This window comes from Pimephales promelas, chromosome 11 (genome assembly GCF_988280905.1).
Source record: "Pimephales promelas chromosome 11, fPimPro1.hap1.1, whole genome shotgun sequence".
NCBI classification, from domain to species: Eukaryota; Metazoa; Chordata; class Actinopteri; order Cypriniformes; family Leuciscidae; genus Pimephales; species Pimephales promelas.
The window spans coordinates 15,706,001-15,723,545 of NC_142779.1; the positions used below are offsets into that span (position 1 = coordinate 15,706,001).

The following is a 17,545-nucleotide window of genomic DNA, read 5'->3' on the forward strand; positions in this document are numbered from 1 at the left end:
CCGAGCCTGCGAGACAAGCCCCCAACAAGCGAAGGAAACGGAAAATGTCCGGCGGCAGCACGATGAGTACCGGAGGAGGCAACAACAACAACAGCAACAGTAAAAAGAAAAGTCCAGCCAGCAGTTTTGCGCTCTCCAGCCAGGTACCTGTAAGCATCTCATTTTGATGTCCATTTTGAGCTGTGTGAGATTGGTAGGGGGAGGAGGGTGGACCAATGCTTGTATTCAAGTTATGCATAATACTAGGAAGACAGACCCAACATAGAGACAAGTGGACATGATCCAATGCTGGGCAGTCCCTGGTCCTTTAGGGCCGCAGGTCTGTGGGGTTTTTTTTGGTGGTTTTTGTCAGTCTGTTGGGTGTTTTGAGCTCCAGAGACGCAGCCAACACTAGAGACCCGAGGTGGAATGAAACCCGTGCAGCACTCAAGGATCCGGGATGCCCACCATGGCAGAGCTATTTAGTGTTCAGCATGGTGAACGTAGCCTTTTTCACATACAGCACTGCTGATTAGTGGGCAGGATAGTGGAGGTCTGGAGGTCTTGTTCCTCAGTGCCTTCTGCAGTTGCTATGTGGTGTAGAAAGCCACCGCGTCCCCCTACGGAGCACCCCCGGGTTGCGGGGATAATGTTTGCGCCCCTTCCTGTCCCCTGCAGGATGTGATGGTGGTGGGAGAGCCCACTCTGATGGGAGGGGAGTTCGGGGACGAGGATGAGCGGCTCATCACGCGGCTGGAGAACACACAGTTTGATGCGGCCAATGGCATCGACGACGAGGACAGTTTCAACAGTTCCCCCGCCCTTGGCACCAACAGCCCCTGGAACAGCAAAGCTCCCTCCAGCCAGGAGAGCAAAAATGACAACCCCACCTCACAGTCATCACAGTAGAAGCATTAGGGGCTAGCGAAAGGCTCGAGGACACGACCCGGTCCTAGTCTTCTGCGTTGACGATTCCTCAATTGGTCCCTCGTGAAATTGGCCCTCCTCATCCTCCGCCGCCATCAGACATGCCGTTTTGTTGGTTCTTTTTTGTTTTTGTTTTTTTGAGAGTCGTTTTCCAACACCCTCCGTTTATGTGTCTCGATCAGGCTTAGCGATCAGGCTGTGGGTTATTGTTCCAACCTCGGGTCTCTCTGTGCGTGCCGTGCTTTGACGCGCATGGCCGTTTCTGTTGTGCTCACTTGACAGGAAAGGATCACTTTTTATCTAACCGTTTAGTGATATGACCATTGTGTGCACCTCAGATTCAAACCCAACACTCCATTTTTAAAAACTCAATTATTTGTTTTGTAGGACCTGGTTGGAACAAAAACCTGTACAGTTCCGGAGCTTGAGGACCGGAGTTGAGAACCACTACGTAAAGTCCTTTAAGTAAAACTAAATAAAGTGTAAAGCATCGAGGTTCTTGAGTTTGGTCATACCCGAAATGGTCACTGAGAGCTTGCCTGACCGTTATGCCAGACTCAAAGAAGTGTTTGTTTTTTTGTTTTGTTTTGTTTGTTTTTTTTAATTGTTTGCATTCTGTTTGGTTTCTTGTTCTTTTTTTATTTTTTATAACGATTTCTAAAGAGAAAAAATAAGTAAGCAAACAAAAACTCTAAATATCCTTTGCACTCTTGTCACTGTATTTTGGATCTATTTTTCTTAATAAAACGATTATGATGAATTTTGTTCTTATTAAAACAAAAAAAAAAATGGATAATCTTTAACTGGAAAAAGCTGTCAATCTCAAATGTAAAATAACAAATTTTGTATTGTTACTGTTATCAATATTATTGTAAGTAGATGCTACATTGCTCTAAGCTTTACACCTATCTGTCTTTCTGTTTCTTCTGTTTCAATCTTCATTGAAAATGACATTACATGATCATAGCATGTCCGTCTGGGAACTGCATGTGTCAGACAATAGCTATTGCAGCTGTAACAGTCATTGTTTGCAGGATCTAAATCCTACACTGTTAGTCCAACGACTGGTATGGCACAGTTTGTCCTGAGACCGTAGCTATGGAAATTTTGTTTCTTGGAGATTTTTAGCCTATTGAAAAGAACTGACCAAGCTCAATGCCTTTGTATAAACCCAGTCATTCAAAGCAATTGTGAAAAACTTAATTTTAGCATATACCAGCCATTGTTTATTTTTTTTCCTCCCTGATGCTACAGACCAAGAAGCAAAATCCTTTAATTTACACATTTGTATTATGATTTAGTTTTTTCATCATTTTGTTTGTGTATTTGTGATTGTATATTTAAAATTGTAGCCAAGTTCTGTATAAGTGTGATTCTATTTACTCTTCTTTAGGACCCTTGTCTGTGCCCTTGACCCATTCATATGACAAAAGTAAAGCGCTCATTTCAAATCGTTTCTAGATGCATTAAAGGTACAACTACCTTTCACCTATAAAGGTAGATTATAGTTTTTAAGTCAATGTACAATGTATTTATTTTTTTAAAGTCTTTGCCATTGCATTATATATCGAAACGAAACATGTTGCTGTGTATGTGATGTTGCCTTTGTACATTATTTCACTTTTTATGTTATTTCATTAACCTAAGATGATATATAAGTTCTTGAATGAATCCGTAAGAGTTCTTATTAAACCTTGGATAATGTAAAAAAATCCAGACTGTTAATTCCTAGAAGCCCCCTTGAGGTTACAGTGTATTGTTTTTTTTAAAACAGCAGAGGGCACTCCATTGTAAGGCCTCCAGTGACCCATACAAATGGTCTGAGACTAAACTATAGCTACATGTAACCAATCTATGGCATACAAATCTTTAGTACATTTTTCACGAATGTTTCCGAATTTTGCTTCATTTCTCAAGTCGGTTATAAAACAGGTGTGCACTTTCTGGAGTTTTCAGAGACCATTTGTTTGTGGTTGTTTTACAAATATATTTTTGCCTAGTGTCTCCCATTGACAATTGATGTGTGGTACCAATAAAACACATTTTCACAGCTATCATGCCTGGTGTGTGGTTAACTCGCATCAAAAGTACATTCAAAATATGTGAGGCTTCCTTATCACCAAATAGAGAGCTATTGACGCTTTACGTTCCTAAGAAGATCCTCTGCAAACAGCTCTGGATATAAGTGTTTTTGTTGTACTTTATAGTTGGACCTTTTTTTTTTTTTTACCAACCTGGTTCTTCATAGTAGCTAGTGATCAAAGGCCACCAGGAACTGTCCTATACTTTTTGCAGAAATACAGATGAAACTCAAAAGAAATGTAGAATAGAATATTTATGCTGATAATTACCGCATTGAGGAAGTAATTCATGCAAAAGGGGCCTAAACCAAGTACTGAGTACATGTGCATTAGTATACTTTTTAGAGGGCTGACATTCTGTATTTAAAATCCTTTTTTATTGATTCCATGTAATAATCTAATTTTGAATAGGGTGTTTTCATAAGGTGTATGCCAGAATTATCAAAGTTATAACAAATAAAGGATTGAAATATCTCAGAATGTAAATATATTAGTTTCACCTTTTAAGTTGAATTACTTCACCTGTAGTGCAACGGGAACTATAAGGAAAAAAAAGTCTCTTCACACAAATGTTTTTGTCCATTGAATAATTACAAACAGGAACATGGGAATTAAACATTTGAAATGTGTAAGGCTTGTCTTTCAATGGTCACCAGAAATCTTTGGTTACCAATATTCTTCAAAATATATTTTTTTGTTCCACAGAGGTAAGTATTAAGTGTTTGAGACAACATGAGGGTGAGTAAATGATGACAGAATTTTCTTTTTCTTTTTTTTTTTTTGGTGAACTATGCCTTTAAGTAAAACATGTCTGTGTAACTGTCTAGAAATAGATACAAAAATAATAATTAAAAGGTTGAAATATAATTATTCAAAGTACTTGAATTTATACTATTTAAAATATTAATTTCATATTATATATATATATATATATATATATATATATATATATATAATATATTAAATATGATATCATATTACACTTTTTTGTCATCTTGGACGTTAAAAATTTTGTCTTTGATCACTACTTTTGGAAGAAAATTAACTACAACAAACAGTTTTGGATAAAAAAAAAAAAAAACTTTCTGAAAACTGACCAGTATTTCAATACTCAGAGCCCAACCACCCCATCTCTCTCTCTCTCTCTCTCTCTCTCTCTCTCTCTCTCTCTCTCTCTCTCTCTCTCTCTCTCTCTCTCTCTCTCTCTCTCTCTCTCTCTCTCTCTCTCTCTCTCTCTCTCGGTCCCTCCCATTTTAGTGAGTCTTTCATTAATTTACTGCTTCACTCAATGCAGTTAAACTTCAGTGTTGACATCAGGTTTCTCTCAGAAGGATAAAGACATTGGATCTACAGACTCATTTAAACTGAACTAAGAGGAACACACTCAACAATAGCTGGACTATAAAGGTAAAACAGGTCAGGTACTCTTCTAAAAGCTTTTGTATACAAGTTACAACAATACAAGTTCTCTCTGTCCCTCTCTAGCTTCCTCTCTCGTTGCTTAGGTCTCAGTTAACTGTTTTTAGGTAAACAGTTGAGTTTCAGTTCAGTTGCACTGGTCCGTTTTACCTAAATTGGTGAGAGTGAAAGAGTGAGTTCTGCTTCTGTTTGAATTAATATGTAAGAAATTATACAACAAACGAGTTTAAACGTTATTGTATTTATATAAAAATAATTCTGTGCTGCCTACAGAGCATTTATATTCCTGACAATGTTTTTGTTTTATACTTTAGCAAGGAGGATGTGTTGTAGGATGTAAGTACAGCTGGCAGACTTTGCCGTTCATCTTTCTCTAATTTTGACAATTATTTCTGTAATTAAGACAATGGTCATGCTTATAATGACTGGCTTGTTAAGAAGCTTTTAATGAATAGACTAATTACCAATTGACCTTTATCATCTCACAGGTGATGTCTGATGCCCATAAGAATCGATGACCTAAAAACTCACTGACTAGTGACTGAAACCATGAGGTTCAGAATGAAAGGAGGTTTTTGGAGTAGCCTTTTGCTGTTTCTCTGCACATTTGTAAGCGGACAACCATCATGTCCTGTAGAGACGATAAGCACAGAGCTACAAAATCCAAATGTGAAACCTTCCCAGCTGACCTTCAACAGTGCCTTTATGTCTCCAATTGTGAATTCATTCCTGGGTTCTGTCCAGCCCAAGCCATTCCCTAAAGGTAAGTTCATGTAATGTACTTTTGATCTACGTGTTTGACAAAGGCGTATTCAGTACAAACAGCCAATGTTTTTTTTTTTTTTATGTTGAGTAATCTGTCTTAAAAAAAGTTGACCTATATGCAAAAAAGATGCTATGTGTGGCACAGATGAATCAGACTTGCTCTTCTGAGAGTGTAATGGCTGTATTAGACTCATTAGAGGAGGTTTATTGGCTGGCTTTGACGCACATGGTTAGATTGTGCTCATTCAGGTGGGATAAATGTACTCCGTTAATTGTCAGAAACAAAAACCACTGTGCAAATAACCATGCAAATGTCCACGACATTTGAATCAACACCCTTCCCCATTCCAAATGCTTTGTTTACCTCAAAAATATGTTATTGTTGTGTACATTTCAAGTAGAATATAGTTACACTCTGGATCACAACACTTTTAGGTTAATTATTACCTGCAAACTCATTTTATGCTGAAAGAAAATTACTTTTTATATTGCATGACCTCATAAAGTTCCAAACTTTTCATAAAATGTAATGTTAACAATGTCGCTTTGATCTATAATTATAAGATCAAACACGCTCTACTACATCCCTTGCCAACAATAGAATGAAGCATTACTTCATAGAAATGCTGTTGAATGAAATTTTACTCCATAGAAACCTCGTTGAAAGTTCATGTTACAATGACAAATGTCTATTCATCATCACTCGTAAATAGAGTCTGATTGTGTCGAGTCTAATTTTCTACTTTGGCTCAAGTTAAGTATTTTATTATAATACCTGACATCAATAGCTATTAAAAAAAAAAAGAAAGAAATTGTGGGACTAAATATGCACAATTATGTTAATGTTATATAGTAGAGAGCTAGACCTTTGACCATGGCCACTTAATCACTGTTGGCCTCTGAGACTCTCAAAGCGTAATCAAAATGCTGGAACACTGATTATGTGTAAATGAATTTTAAAAATAAATGTACAATGATTTGACTTTTTTTTTCCCCCTGTAGATCTGGTGGTTGGATTGGTAAAAGGCAGTGGAACCACACAAACGGATATGATTAAAGAGGTATGTAATAAAATTCACCTGCATGTAAATAAACAGTTTGATCATAAATAACACCTTAGTCCTATTTATGCAATAGATATTTAAAATGACCTATGTAGAAGAAAATCTACTTCTGGGCTTTCTTTTTATTAAAAGTGATCATACCACATAACTAATAACTAACCCTGGTGAGAGAAGCCCTTGTTCAGGATGTAATACCTACAACATATTTTTTTATATCACATATTCTGTTTGTTGAAGTGAGATCAAATTGTGTTACTTGTTAGTCTTCGGCTTATTATAATAAATTCTCAGTAAATCTGTTTAAATATGTGAGTACTACTGGGACAGGTTTCTTAGGATTTTTTTTAGCATAAGTAAATGACGCCAACAACTCTATTTTGTTGTGTAAACACTCACTATTTGCCAGTTTCGGTGGCTGATTTGATCTCACCATCAGACATGTTTTGGGTACACACTTGAGCAGAGCACATGAGCACAGATCTACACCCATCAGCATGAGTTTTTTTTTTTTTTGTCAATCTCATCTTTCCTGCTTTACTGAGTCATAATACCCACACTAACCAACCTGTCTAACCTCTTTCACTTGCGGCAAGGTTTTGCTATATGAGGTAGGTTTCCTGGTGTGTGTAGCCATTGGGATCCTCTACATTGTCCTGATGCCTCTAATTGGCCTATTCTTCGCCTGCTGTCGTTGCTGTGGTAACTGCGGGGGCCGTATGCACCAGAAGCAGAAAACGAACATCCACTGCAAGCGAAGAAGCTTTTACTGCTCCACATTTATCATAACTGCACTAATTCTGTGAGCACCAGTTAACATTTAGTGATCTTAAGACAAAAGCTTATTGGTTTTTTTTTTAAATGTAACTGGTGTATATTATCATGCATCTTATTTATTATACACTCACCGGCCACTTTATTATGGGACACCTGTTCAACTGCTTGTTAACGCAAATATTTAATCAGCCAATCACATGGCAGCAACGCAATGCATTTAGACATGTAGACATGGTCAAGACGATCAGCTGAAGTTGGACAATGGATGATTTGAAAACCGTTGCCTGGTCTGATGGGTCTCGATTTCTGCTTTGCGTTTAGATGATATAGGGGCAGAATTTGACGTAAACAACATGAAAGCATGATTCCATCTTGCCTTGTATCAATGGTTCATGCTGTAGGTGGTGGTGTAAAAGTGTGGGGAATATTTTCTTGCCACTCTTTGGGCCAACTGAGCATCGTTTAAACCCAGCGGTGTAGCGTCAGTATGGTTTCAAGTACCCTGTTGAATCTGACACGAAGTTCAGAAGGCAAAATGGGTTCCAACCCGGTACTAGCAAGGTGTACCTAATAAAGTGGCTGGTGAGTGTATATCAGTATTCTAAATGAATGTGAATTGCTGTGCAGGGCAGGGAACGTTTGCATGTTCCTGAGCAGTACGTACACTTCTGAGACAGTGATGAGCAGCTCCACAGAACTCAATGACATCTTGGAGAACGTCAAAAGCTATATTACTACTGTTCCTGAGGTACATCATTCAGAAGGGAGAAGTGAAATGTTGCCTGAAATACCATGTTATACAGTCGTGCTCAAAATTAATGGCATCCCTGGTAAATATGATTAAAACTGGCTGTAAAAAAATAAATCTGCATCGTTTATCCTTCTGATCTTTCATTGGCAAAAATCGGACCTTTCATTGAAGTACAAGAATTTAAAGTGGGGGGAAATCACATTATTAAAAAAATGTTTTTCTCCAAAACACATTGGCCACAATTATTGGTACCCCTTGAATTTTTTTACGAGTAATTCGAAGTATATTCCCGTTAATGTTTACCTTTTTTAGGACTAGGAACATAAAATTTTCCAGCCATGACTTCTTGTTTCACAAGAGTTTAAGTATGAGGAAACACAAAGGCCAAAGATAATTGGCCTTTGTCATCCCTTCATCATCCGTCACGAGTAAACCCAAAGAATATAGTAGAATATAGTAAAGATTGTTGAGCATCACAAAATAGAAAGTGGCTGTAAGAATATAGTATTGAAAATCCCCATTTTGACCATCAGGGCAATAATTAAGAAGTTCCAATCACCTTAAGATGTTAGCCTTAATGGATGGTGAGGATAAAAGTCTGAGTGACCAAAGACTCCTCAATGATCACAGATGGAGAAATGCAGAATTGCAGTTGAGTCTTGGGGTCAGAAAGCCTATTAAAAAAAATCAAACAACCCCTACATCCCCACATGTTGTTTGGGAAGTTTTCAAGAAAAATCCTCCTAACAAACTCCAGCAAATTCAGTTGCCAGACACGACTGGAACTTCAAACAAAAAAAGAGCTTTTAGGCAGCAAACACACTAAATGAGTTTGGTGCACAGGATAAAAAGTACCCCATGTGTACAAGTTATTATTACCGTTGGATATTGTGGGCATATTTTTCTGCTGGAGGTCCTTGACTTCTTGTTCAGACACATAATGCCATCATGGATTCTATCAAATATCAACAGATAAAAAATCAAAACCTGACGCCTTCTGATAGAAATCTTATAATGGGCCATATTTAGATCTTCCATCAGGACAGCGATCCAAAACAAACATCAAAATCAACACAACAATGTGTTACTTCTGCCATGACCGTCCCAGTTCCCTGACCTGATGAGTGGAGTGAACTGAAGAGAAGAAGCACTAACATGGATCTGGGAATCTGAAGGATCTGGAGAGATTCTGAATGGAGGAATGGTCTCTGATCTCTTTTCAGGTGTTCTCCAAACTCATCAGGCATTACAGGAGAAAACTTAGAGCTGTTATCTTGTCAAAAGGAGATTGCAAAAAGTGATTAATTAAAGGGTGCCAATGATTGTGGCCAACATGTTTTGGAGAAAAAACATTTCATAATTTGATTTCCCCCCCTACTTTCAATTCTTTTACTTAATGCAAGGTTGGATTTTTTTGCAATTTTTTTGAATGAAAGATCAAAAGGATAAACGATGCAGATTTATGTTTTACAGCCAGTTTACAGCCATCAATCCATTCTTCAGTGTCACATGATCATTCAGAAATTATGCTGATTTGGTGTAACTTTTAACTTTTTGAAAACAATTATGTTGCTCAATATTTTTATGGAAACAGTAATGCATTTTATTTTGGATTCTTTGGTTGATAGAAAGTTCAAAATATCCTTGTTTATTTTAAATAGAAATCTTTCGTAATGTAATAAATGTCTTTACTTTAACTTTTGATAAATTTAATGTATTCTTGCTGAATAGAAAATCCTTATGCTTTTTCCATATCTAGAATAGACACTGTTTAGGGTGATTTATCTTAAGAATTTAAATTAAATTATTTCAAAACTGAGTTGAACTTAATGCAACTAATACATAAAATTTAATACTTTTATTTCCTCAACAGCAAATCCGACAAGTGACGAATGAGAGCTCTAAGACTGTGGATAAGGTGGAATACAACTTAAATGGTACGTCCTGTATCTCTCAAGACCAGAGTCAGAAATGAATAGGAGCTTAGGACAATGTAAAAATTGTGGCTGTGTTGCCAATTATTAAAAAAGTTATGTCTCACATTCATACATTTTTTATTTCTATAGAAACGGGGTCTTTGCTTGGCAAAGCGATCCAGAATGGTCTTAAAGGTGCCCTCGACCCAGCATTCACATCAATTAATGAAATAGCTAAAGGTATGCATATAAATACCACAGTCCCTTTATTTGGGAAACTCTCTCCATGAACGAGCCTGTGCTTCTTGACTCAACTTTGCAACATTAATGAATCCATTGATTTTAAAATAGATTTTGTTCATGTATGTGTGTTACAGTGATAAATAGCACCAGCACCGGACTGCTTCAGCTTAATAAAACTTTGGATCTATTGAAACCGAAGGTGGATGCACTGCAAGCTAATTTATCAGCAGTGAGGCAGCGGATTAACAACACTTTGCATATGTCAGACTGTGTAAACTGCACATCCTTTCAGCCAGAACTGGACAAACTGTCATTGGATGGAAGTCTTGAAGTAAGCTAAACCAGAGGTGCCATAGGAACAAACCAGTGAAAAGTTCAGTGGGAAATTCTGTTATGGCTGTTCAGTGAAACATCCTGCCTATATCCTGATTTTACTTCAGGCTTCGTGGTAGTTTCAGGTTTAGCATTAAAGGGATACTCCACTTTTTTTGGAAATAGGCTCATTTTACAACTCCCCCAGAGTTAAACAGTTGAGTTTTTACCGTTGTCGAATGCATTCAGTCGATTTTCTGATATTTAGAAGAATATCAGTAACCAGAGAGTTTCTGGTCTCATTGACCTTAAGCGAATGAGACCAGAAACTGTCTGGTTACTGATAAATGAGCATATTTCCAAAAAAAAGTGGAGTATCCCTTTAAGAGCAAATAAATGCTCAAACGTGGATGGATCATTATACAATAATTCTCACTTTCTTTGAAGCTCTAAGCATTTAATGATTGTGGTCTCAGGTTAGTGATTAAAGCAGAGTAAGTTCTTCTGCGTCAATCTTTTGGGGGAAAACATAAGCACTACTAGGAAACCCACACAATATTTTTAACTTAGATTACTTGACTACTATATAGCATTTTTCTAGTACAGTACAGTACAGAAGAACAACTTGTATTACCAGTCGTCTATGCACACAAAGGCACAAACGCTCTAATTGACTGGAAGAAGGAACAAAGAAACAAACAATAAGGAGTAACTCAAGACGTCATTGTTAACACATCAATGTTTACAATCTCTTTCTCTTGGAAACCTAACTCGTTCCTAGTCTAAAGACATTTCCACAAATACAGGCTTTCTGTTGTCACTGTGAATGTGGATGTCAGGACAATAGTGAATGTGTGTTCACAGCTTTTAATGCCCTCTAGTGTTTAATGTGTGCTATGCTTGATGCTTATTTTTTGCAATGGTTGACAGCATAGACGAGACAACATTGAAAATATAGGACTATATTATAAGTATAATTTTTTATTATTTAATATTATAAATCATCTACATTACAGTACATAATATCAGTGGTTTAATAAAAGCTGTTTTATTTTATATGGAGCAAGGGGAAGTCATGTTTCACAGCAGCACTCAAGCTAGCATGAACACACACTGAAGTCAATGAGATATGAGTCGTGATCATGTCTGAGATATGAGTAGTTTTCATACAGTCGTGTGATCATGTCGAGATCACATGACTATATAAAATAATCTACTCGTATATAATTTTCTTCAGTGTGTGGAGTTCATTTTAGAGTGCTGGTGTAAAAGCAAAAAGGGATATCCTGACATGTATTTTTTTCTTCACTCCAATTGTTATGCTGATTTATAATGAGATAATCTAATGACTTTGATTGTGTTTTGTCTTGCATAGTTTTCTGGCCAAAGTGATTTAAGTTCTGCTATAGACAATGCCATAAATGCTAATGTCACTGGACAGGCAGAAAAGGTTAGTGCCTCTTTCACATGTATACATTTTCGCTTCAGTGCATTTTTACACACACACACACACACACACACGCACGCACACACACACACACACACACCAAGGCTACATTTATTTGTTTAACTAAATGAACGTTTTGTATAAAGTACAAACTTTTATATTGTAAAATATTGTTACAGTTTAAAAGGAAGAAGTGCATTGTATAAATCTAATAGTGATTCGTTAGTCAGGAATAATCAGTTAAAAACAGTTGTAATGCTTATTATTTTGTAGAAACTGATTTTTTTTTTCAGGATACAAAGAACAGCATAAATTTAAAATAGGAATCTTTTGTAATATTCTAGTAATAGGCTTTGATCAGTGTAATGTATTCTTGCTTAATATACGTTTTTTTTCTTATTGACTTTAAACTTAAATTTTTGAATGTTATGTATTTAACAGTTATGATAATTTTTGACTAACTATTGTTCAATGTCTACACCTGTTTGTTTCCCAGGGGAGAGACTTCTTTGATAGTATTCCTCAAAAGGTGAAAACTCAGACGACAGCAAGTGTGTTTTGTAAGTGTGTGTATATTAAAGAGTTTGTCGCTTCTTTCTGGAAATCTGACTTGAACCACAAATGTTTGTTCACTGCAGGTTTTCAGTTGTGTATTTTACTTGAAGTTGCTGATCAGTCTAGTTGTTAAAGTGATCTTTTGTCTTGTGTCCTTTAAAGTGGCTAAGAATGAGCTTGACAAGTTAAAAAAACAGATCTCAGGTGTGACTAATGACCTTCCCCTTGATGATTTGGAGAAAATTTCAGGACCATTATCTGACTTGCAGGGTTTCATCTCAAAATATTCTCCTGAGATAGAGAGATCAAGTCAAATCAGGTACTTTCACAAATCTTGTATTCCTATTTCCAATGATTCACAACAATGGTGTTCAAATACATTTTAATCAATTTTTAACATTTACAATAATTTCAAAGTGAAGAATAAACTATGTGTGTGTGTGTGTGTAGCCGGGCTATTGGATTGACCCTGAGCTGTCTGATTTTGCTGGTGGTGATCTGTAATATTCTGGGTCTGTTGCTGGGTACAGCTGGACTAAATGCTAAAGTCAATCCCACTGAACGCTCCGGCACATCCAACTGTGGAGGAATTTTCTTCATGGCGTGAGTACAATGACTCCCCGGATTTGTGTTTGCGAAACAGGAAACTGTTGTCAGGGTGTGCATTTGTTCTATTGTTATATACAGTATAGTACAATAAAAAAACACGGTACACATACAAATACTTGCTCTTGTTTCATTTTAGAGGAGTAGGTTTTAGCTTCCTGTTCTCCTGGATCTTCATGTTAGTGGTGTTGATACTTTTCATAGTGGGAGGTAATACCTACACCATAGTCTGTAAACCGTGGCAGAACAAGGAACTCCTCCAGGTATTTCCAGAAACTCATTGTGTTTACACATATGACTTTGACTAGATGCTAGGAGTTAACCATCTCTGTTAGTTTCCAGTAAATGTAAATTTTGCCGTAACGTATGCCAGCATATTTGGTAATCAATCATATTGTGTTTCATAGGTTTTTGACACTCCAGGGCTGATTCAAGGGTTCGATTTGTCCAAGATTCTGAATTTGAAAACAAACCTGAGCATTGTTAATGTGTACAGGTACATCAAGGCTGTATGACTGATGGCTGACATTTTTGCATAACTTGTCCACTATAAATAAATCTTTTTTTTTTAATTTTATTTCTAGTGATTGTCAAAATAATAAGCCCCTGTGGACCACATTACATCTGAATGAGGTCTTCGACCTAAATAATATGTTAAATGTTTCAAAGGTGAGAATTTATTACCTCTACTTGTCCCAGTGCATCACTTATTGGACACTAATAGTTCAGCTTTCTGATTTTCCTAACAGTACGAAAGTCAGATTTATCAGATCTTTGAGGATGCAAACCTCAACATTGCAACCATCACTGTCCTCAGTCCGGAGGTAAAGTCCCAGCTACACAACTTCTCTAGCAGTGCCAGCACTATGAACTTCAGCAACATTATACAGCAGGTAAACTACTGTTTATTCTCAAATAGACTAGCACATACTGTTTGTGTAATTAAATAAAGAATAATTTAATAAAGGGTACATAAAGGCCTTTATTTTTATTAAGCATGATCTATATATTATTTTGCTTTCCCCAAAAATATGTTAAGATTAAATTAAAAGTTCTTGCAACTTGAAGTACATTTGAAGTACACACACACATATGTATATATACATGGTTAAAAATATATGAGCAAATGTAAGATTTATCGAAAATAATGCATGTTAGTGATATACTTTTGGCCATTTTATCTTGAAATGTACTTGTATATTGAGGCTCGTAATTATTTTATTATTCATATTTCAGATAAATGATGTGTCAGGGACAAATCTGAGCTCAGCTGCACAAAGTCTGGATGAGTTGGCTGCTAAACAGGTGAATTTTACTTTCTTGTTAACATCCTCCTGCTCTGGTGTAAGACTGATGTGAATCACATAGACTTATTTGTGTCTTTCAGATAAACAACAATACCAGTGAGCAACTGCGTGGGGAAGCTAAAGATCTGCGAGACATCCAGACTGACATCACATACAACATTATGCCTTTGCTGGTGTGTTAACACTTGTTCAAATTTATCAAATCATTAATATCAATTCAGTTTGGTTTACTGTGACCCTCACCCTTTCCTCTTTGCAGCTGGAGCTGAATGATACCATTAAGAATCTCAGCGCAGTAGCATTACAGGTCAATGTAAGTCATCATTTCTGTCTGACACACTGCCTAGAATACCGTATATTAGTATTTATAACAATTTCATTAAAGACTCCATGAAATATGATGCTTTGGTAATTTTATCACAGTTCACTAGCATATACAGAAGAGTTTGAAAGTCATTTGTTTTTATTAAATTAATACTTTTATTCAGCAAGAATGCAAGGGAAAGGGACAGTTAATAAAATGACTTTCAAATAAATGGTGTAATTTTACATCTATCAAAGAATATTGAAAATGCATGTAATGCATGTATGCATGGGGATGTTTTGGGGATGAGGGGGGATATTATAGTTAAAATTAGAAGAAAAATGTAACTTTCATGGTTTCATATGTATTGCTTTACTCCTTTCAATAACAAAATAATAAGATAAACTGTATCATGCATGGTTTCCGCAAAAAATAATAACTTTTTTCATCATTAACAATAATAAGAAATGTCATCAGAGGTATAAATTAGAATTTAAAATATTGACATAGAAAACCATTACATTTTTACTATATTTTTGTTCAAATAAATGTTGTATGTGTATAATAAGTACTAAACAAAACTCTTTGTTCTGACTTTAACCATGTATATATATATATATATATATATATATATATTATCTTTATATTCATGATTTAAAAATGCACTTACAGTATCCTCTAATTCCTTCTCTTCAATCATTTTGTAGGCAACTGTGGAGAATGTTCTTAAAAATGTTGGCAATGCTCAGGACGTCCTGAACTACAACATATCACAAATAGTGAAAAAAGTGAGTGCAAAATCAATTCTATATTTAGCTTTATCATCCGTCAGGATGTTTACTGTATGTAAAATGATGAAGCAATCTACGGGATGTCTTAAAATGATAATTGTCACGTTTTTTCTGCAGGAGAGCATGTCATTCATAGACTGTCAGCTGAAAATCTTTCAGGCATTTGTCAGCTGGGCAAATCAAACGGTATATATTTGTCTTTATTAATATTCAAGTTGCCAACTATTTGAATGATTAATAACATTATTGTGTTGTGTTCTGTGTCAGATCACAGAGAGGATGGGTCGTTGTGGGCCTGTAGCGGCAGCATTAGAAAGATCAGAGGATCTTCTCTGTAAACACCTGGTGGGATCTTTGGTAAGAATCCATCAACAGCTCTATCTGCCTATAGTGCTGATGACTTTGGAAGTGCCCATGCAGTTGCCATCTAAAAAAAAAAACCTTAACAAACAATGTCCTGTCTGTTCCCAGAATGCCTTTTGGTTCAGTTTGGGCTGGTGTATGATATTCCTGATCCCCAGCATCATTTTCTCAGTTAAACTGGCCAAGTACTACCGCAGGATGAAGTATTCAGATGTTTATGAGTAAGATATCTTATTTGTTTTTCCTAAATGTAAGGATAATATTTTACGCATGGATTGATTATAAGTGTCTCCTTATTTCTCTTTTTAAAGGAATTCCAATAATAACATCAGGATGCATTCTTTCCCAAAGGCTCACCTAAGACCTGAATTATTGGAAAATGAGAAACAACCACCTTATACATACATGCGTAAATAAAAACGACAGTAAACGTTTGGTTTACACACGCCGAACCACATATCAATTAATTCACAATGGTGGACAAATGATGCAGCCCTTAAAGGGACATGGTGAAATGAGATGGAAGAAAAAAAAATGATGTCAATGCTGTTGCATTTCCTCGGAAATATTTTGCGTTTCCCCGAGAAATGTGCGTTACCTCACAAAACCTTTGCTTTACTTGAGAAGCTATGCATTCACTCGCAAAGAACGGAAAAGTTTTGCGAGCGAACGCCAAGTTTCTCGGGGGAACGCTAAAGCATAAAAATTCATCCCTACGTTCCTTTATGGGCTCTGTAATAATGTAGAAAATGTAGTACTTTTATGTGCTGTAGAAACTGTATTATTAATATAATTACTTGCACTTGATGATTTCAGCACTTAATGGGATACTCCACCGTATTTTTCATTTTAAACAATGTCATTCACTTACCTAAGACAAGTTGATACATACCTCTCTCAGAAAAAAGAAAAAAAAAATGGTGGAGTATTCCTTCGATATTTAAATGAAAAGAAAAACTGTACTGATGCAACTGTAATGTTTTTTTTTTATTATTATAAGGGGTTAATGGGAGGTCAAGTTTTAGAAAGCACTTTATGTGGTCCTGTGGGCATTGAGATTTACTTTTTTGCCATTTTTTCAGTAAGAAATAATCTTTTACACATATACTGCTGATATTGTACAGCAGTTTATTTAAAACCAAAAACATTTCTATCAGACATTGACTGTTTTCATTTTGAAGAGGTGGCCTATTAAACATTTCTTTTATGTCATGTGTTAATCACAATAGTAATAAAATATGCTCACACTACCATGCTGAACCTATTTGTTTGGTGTAAACTAAAGCATCACTTGCCACTCTCTGTCTTGCCAACCCATCTAGAAACCCTTCCTCCAGTCCACGCTACATCCTGTGACCGAGGCCTTACGGTACTGTGCAGCTGCCATTACAAAAGTGTGCCAATCAGAGGGAAGTAGAGCAGTGAAACATGCATTCCACACATGTTTGTGCAGCTTAGGGGGAGGGAAACCAGCATTCATGGGATTAAATATTCAGTAAAGTGATAGTATACTACCTTTCAGAAACACCTATGTCATATAAAAGGGTGTCATTTAAAAGCATACCATTGCTCAAGATTATGGATAGTAATTAGCTTTTTGATTAGCAAGAGCCAGAGATACTTAATAGACATGCACGAGGAGAGGCCATGAAACTGGTCTTGAAATATTTTAAATCTAATCCAAATGCACTCTCATGCTCTGTCTATGTAGGGCGTGAGAAAAATGATTACAGTGATTCTTGAGACATGTTAAAGGTTCCAGAACAGAAAAATGGTTTATGTACAGAAAAATCATTTTGAATTAATCTGCAGAAGACGTTCAGATGAACCTATTTACATTACACACAAAATATAGACAACCGTTCAAAGTTTAGGGTCAGTTCTTAATGTTTTTGAGGAAGTCTAGTATGCTCACCAAGACAATGTATTTGACCAAAAATA

The 17,545-nt window shown here is 36.2% G+C and overlaps 2 protein-coding genes across 17 annotated transcripts in view; both read left to right on the plus strand.

Moving 5' to 3' along the window:
- Positions 1-2,960, plus strand: part of ldb1a (LIM domain binding 1a) — a 19,913-nt gene extending 16,953 nt beyond the window's left edge. For 7 of the 12 annotated variants that reach the window (XM_039672662.2, XM_039672663.2, XM_039672665.2 and 4 more), the window contains 2 exons: positions 1-149; positions 658-2,960. In XM_039672662.2, coding sequence (XP_039528596.1) covers positions 1-149; positions 658-888 — 380 coding nt within the window. In that variant the 3' untranslated portion in view covers positions 889-2,960. The remainder of the gene's footprint in view (positions 150-657) is intronic. The other 5 variants (XM_039672660.2, XM_039672661.2, XM_039672669.2 and 2 more) reach the window with 3 other exon arrangements.
- Positions 2,961-4,261: 1,301 nt separating this feature from the next.
- On the plus strand, positions 4,262-16,501 carry prom2 (prominin 2). Of its 5 annotated transcripts, none has more exons than XM_089117069.1 (25): positions 4,262-4,403; positions 4,721-4,742; positions 4,895-5,169; positions 6,174-6,232; positions 6,829-7,034; positions 7,637-7,757; positions 9,634-9,697; positions 9,827-9,916; positions 10,054-10,250; positions 11,607-11,681; positions 12,175-12,238; positions 12,396-12,552; positions 12,684-12,836; positions 12,979-13,102; positions 13,247-13,335; positions 13,424-13,508; positions 13,589-13,732; positions 14,076-14,144; positions 14,227-14,319; positions 14,406-14,459; positions 15,158-15,238; positions 15,359-15,427; positions 15,509-15,598; positions 15,713-15,825; positions 15,916-16,501. In XM_089117069.1, exons 3-25 carry the CDS (start codon positions 4,956-4,958, stop codon positions 16,019-16,021), a joined length of 2,517 nt encoding a protein of 838 aa, XP_088973195.1. In that variant the 5' UTR covers positions 4,262-4,403; positions 4,721-4,742; positions 4,895-4,955; the 3' UTR covers positions 16,022-16,501. The 5 variants fall into 5 exon arrangements, with proteins under 5 accessions (XP_088973195.1, XP_039528578.2, XP_088973196.1 ...); XM_039672644.2 differs by having other exon boundaries at positions 4,262-4,394; XM_039672647.2 differs by lacking the exon at positions 4,262-4,403 and adding an exon at positions 4,513-4,578.
- Positions 16,502-17,545: the final 1,044 nt, after the last annotated feature.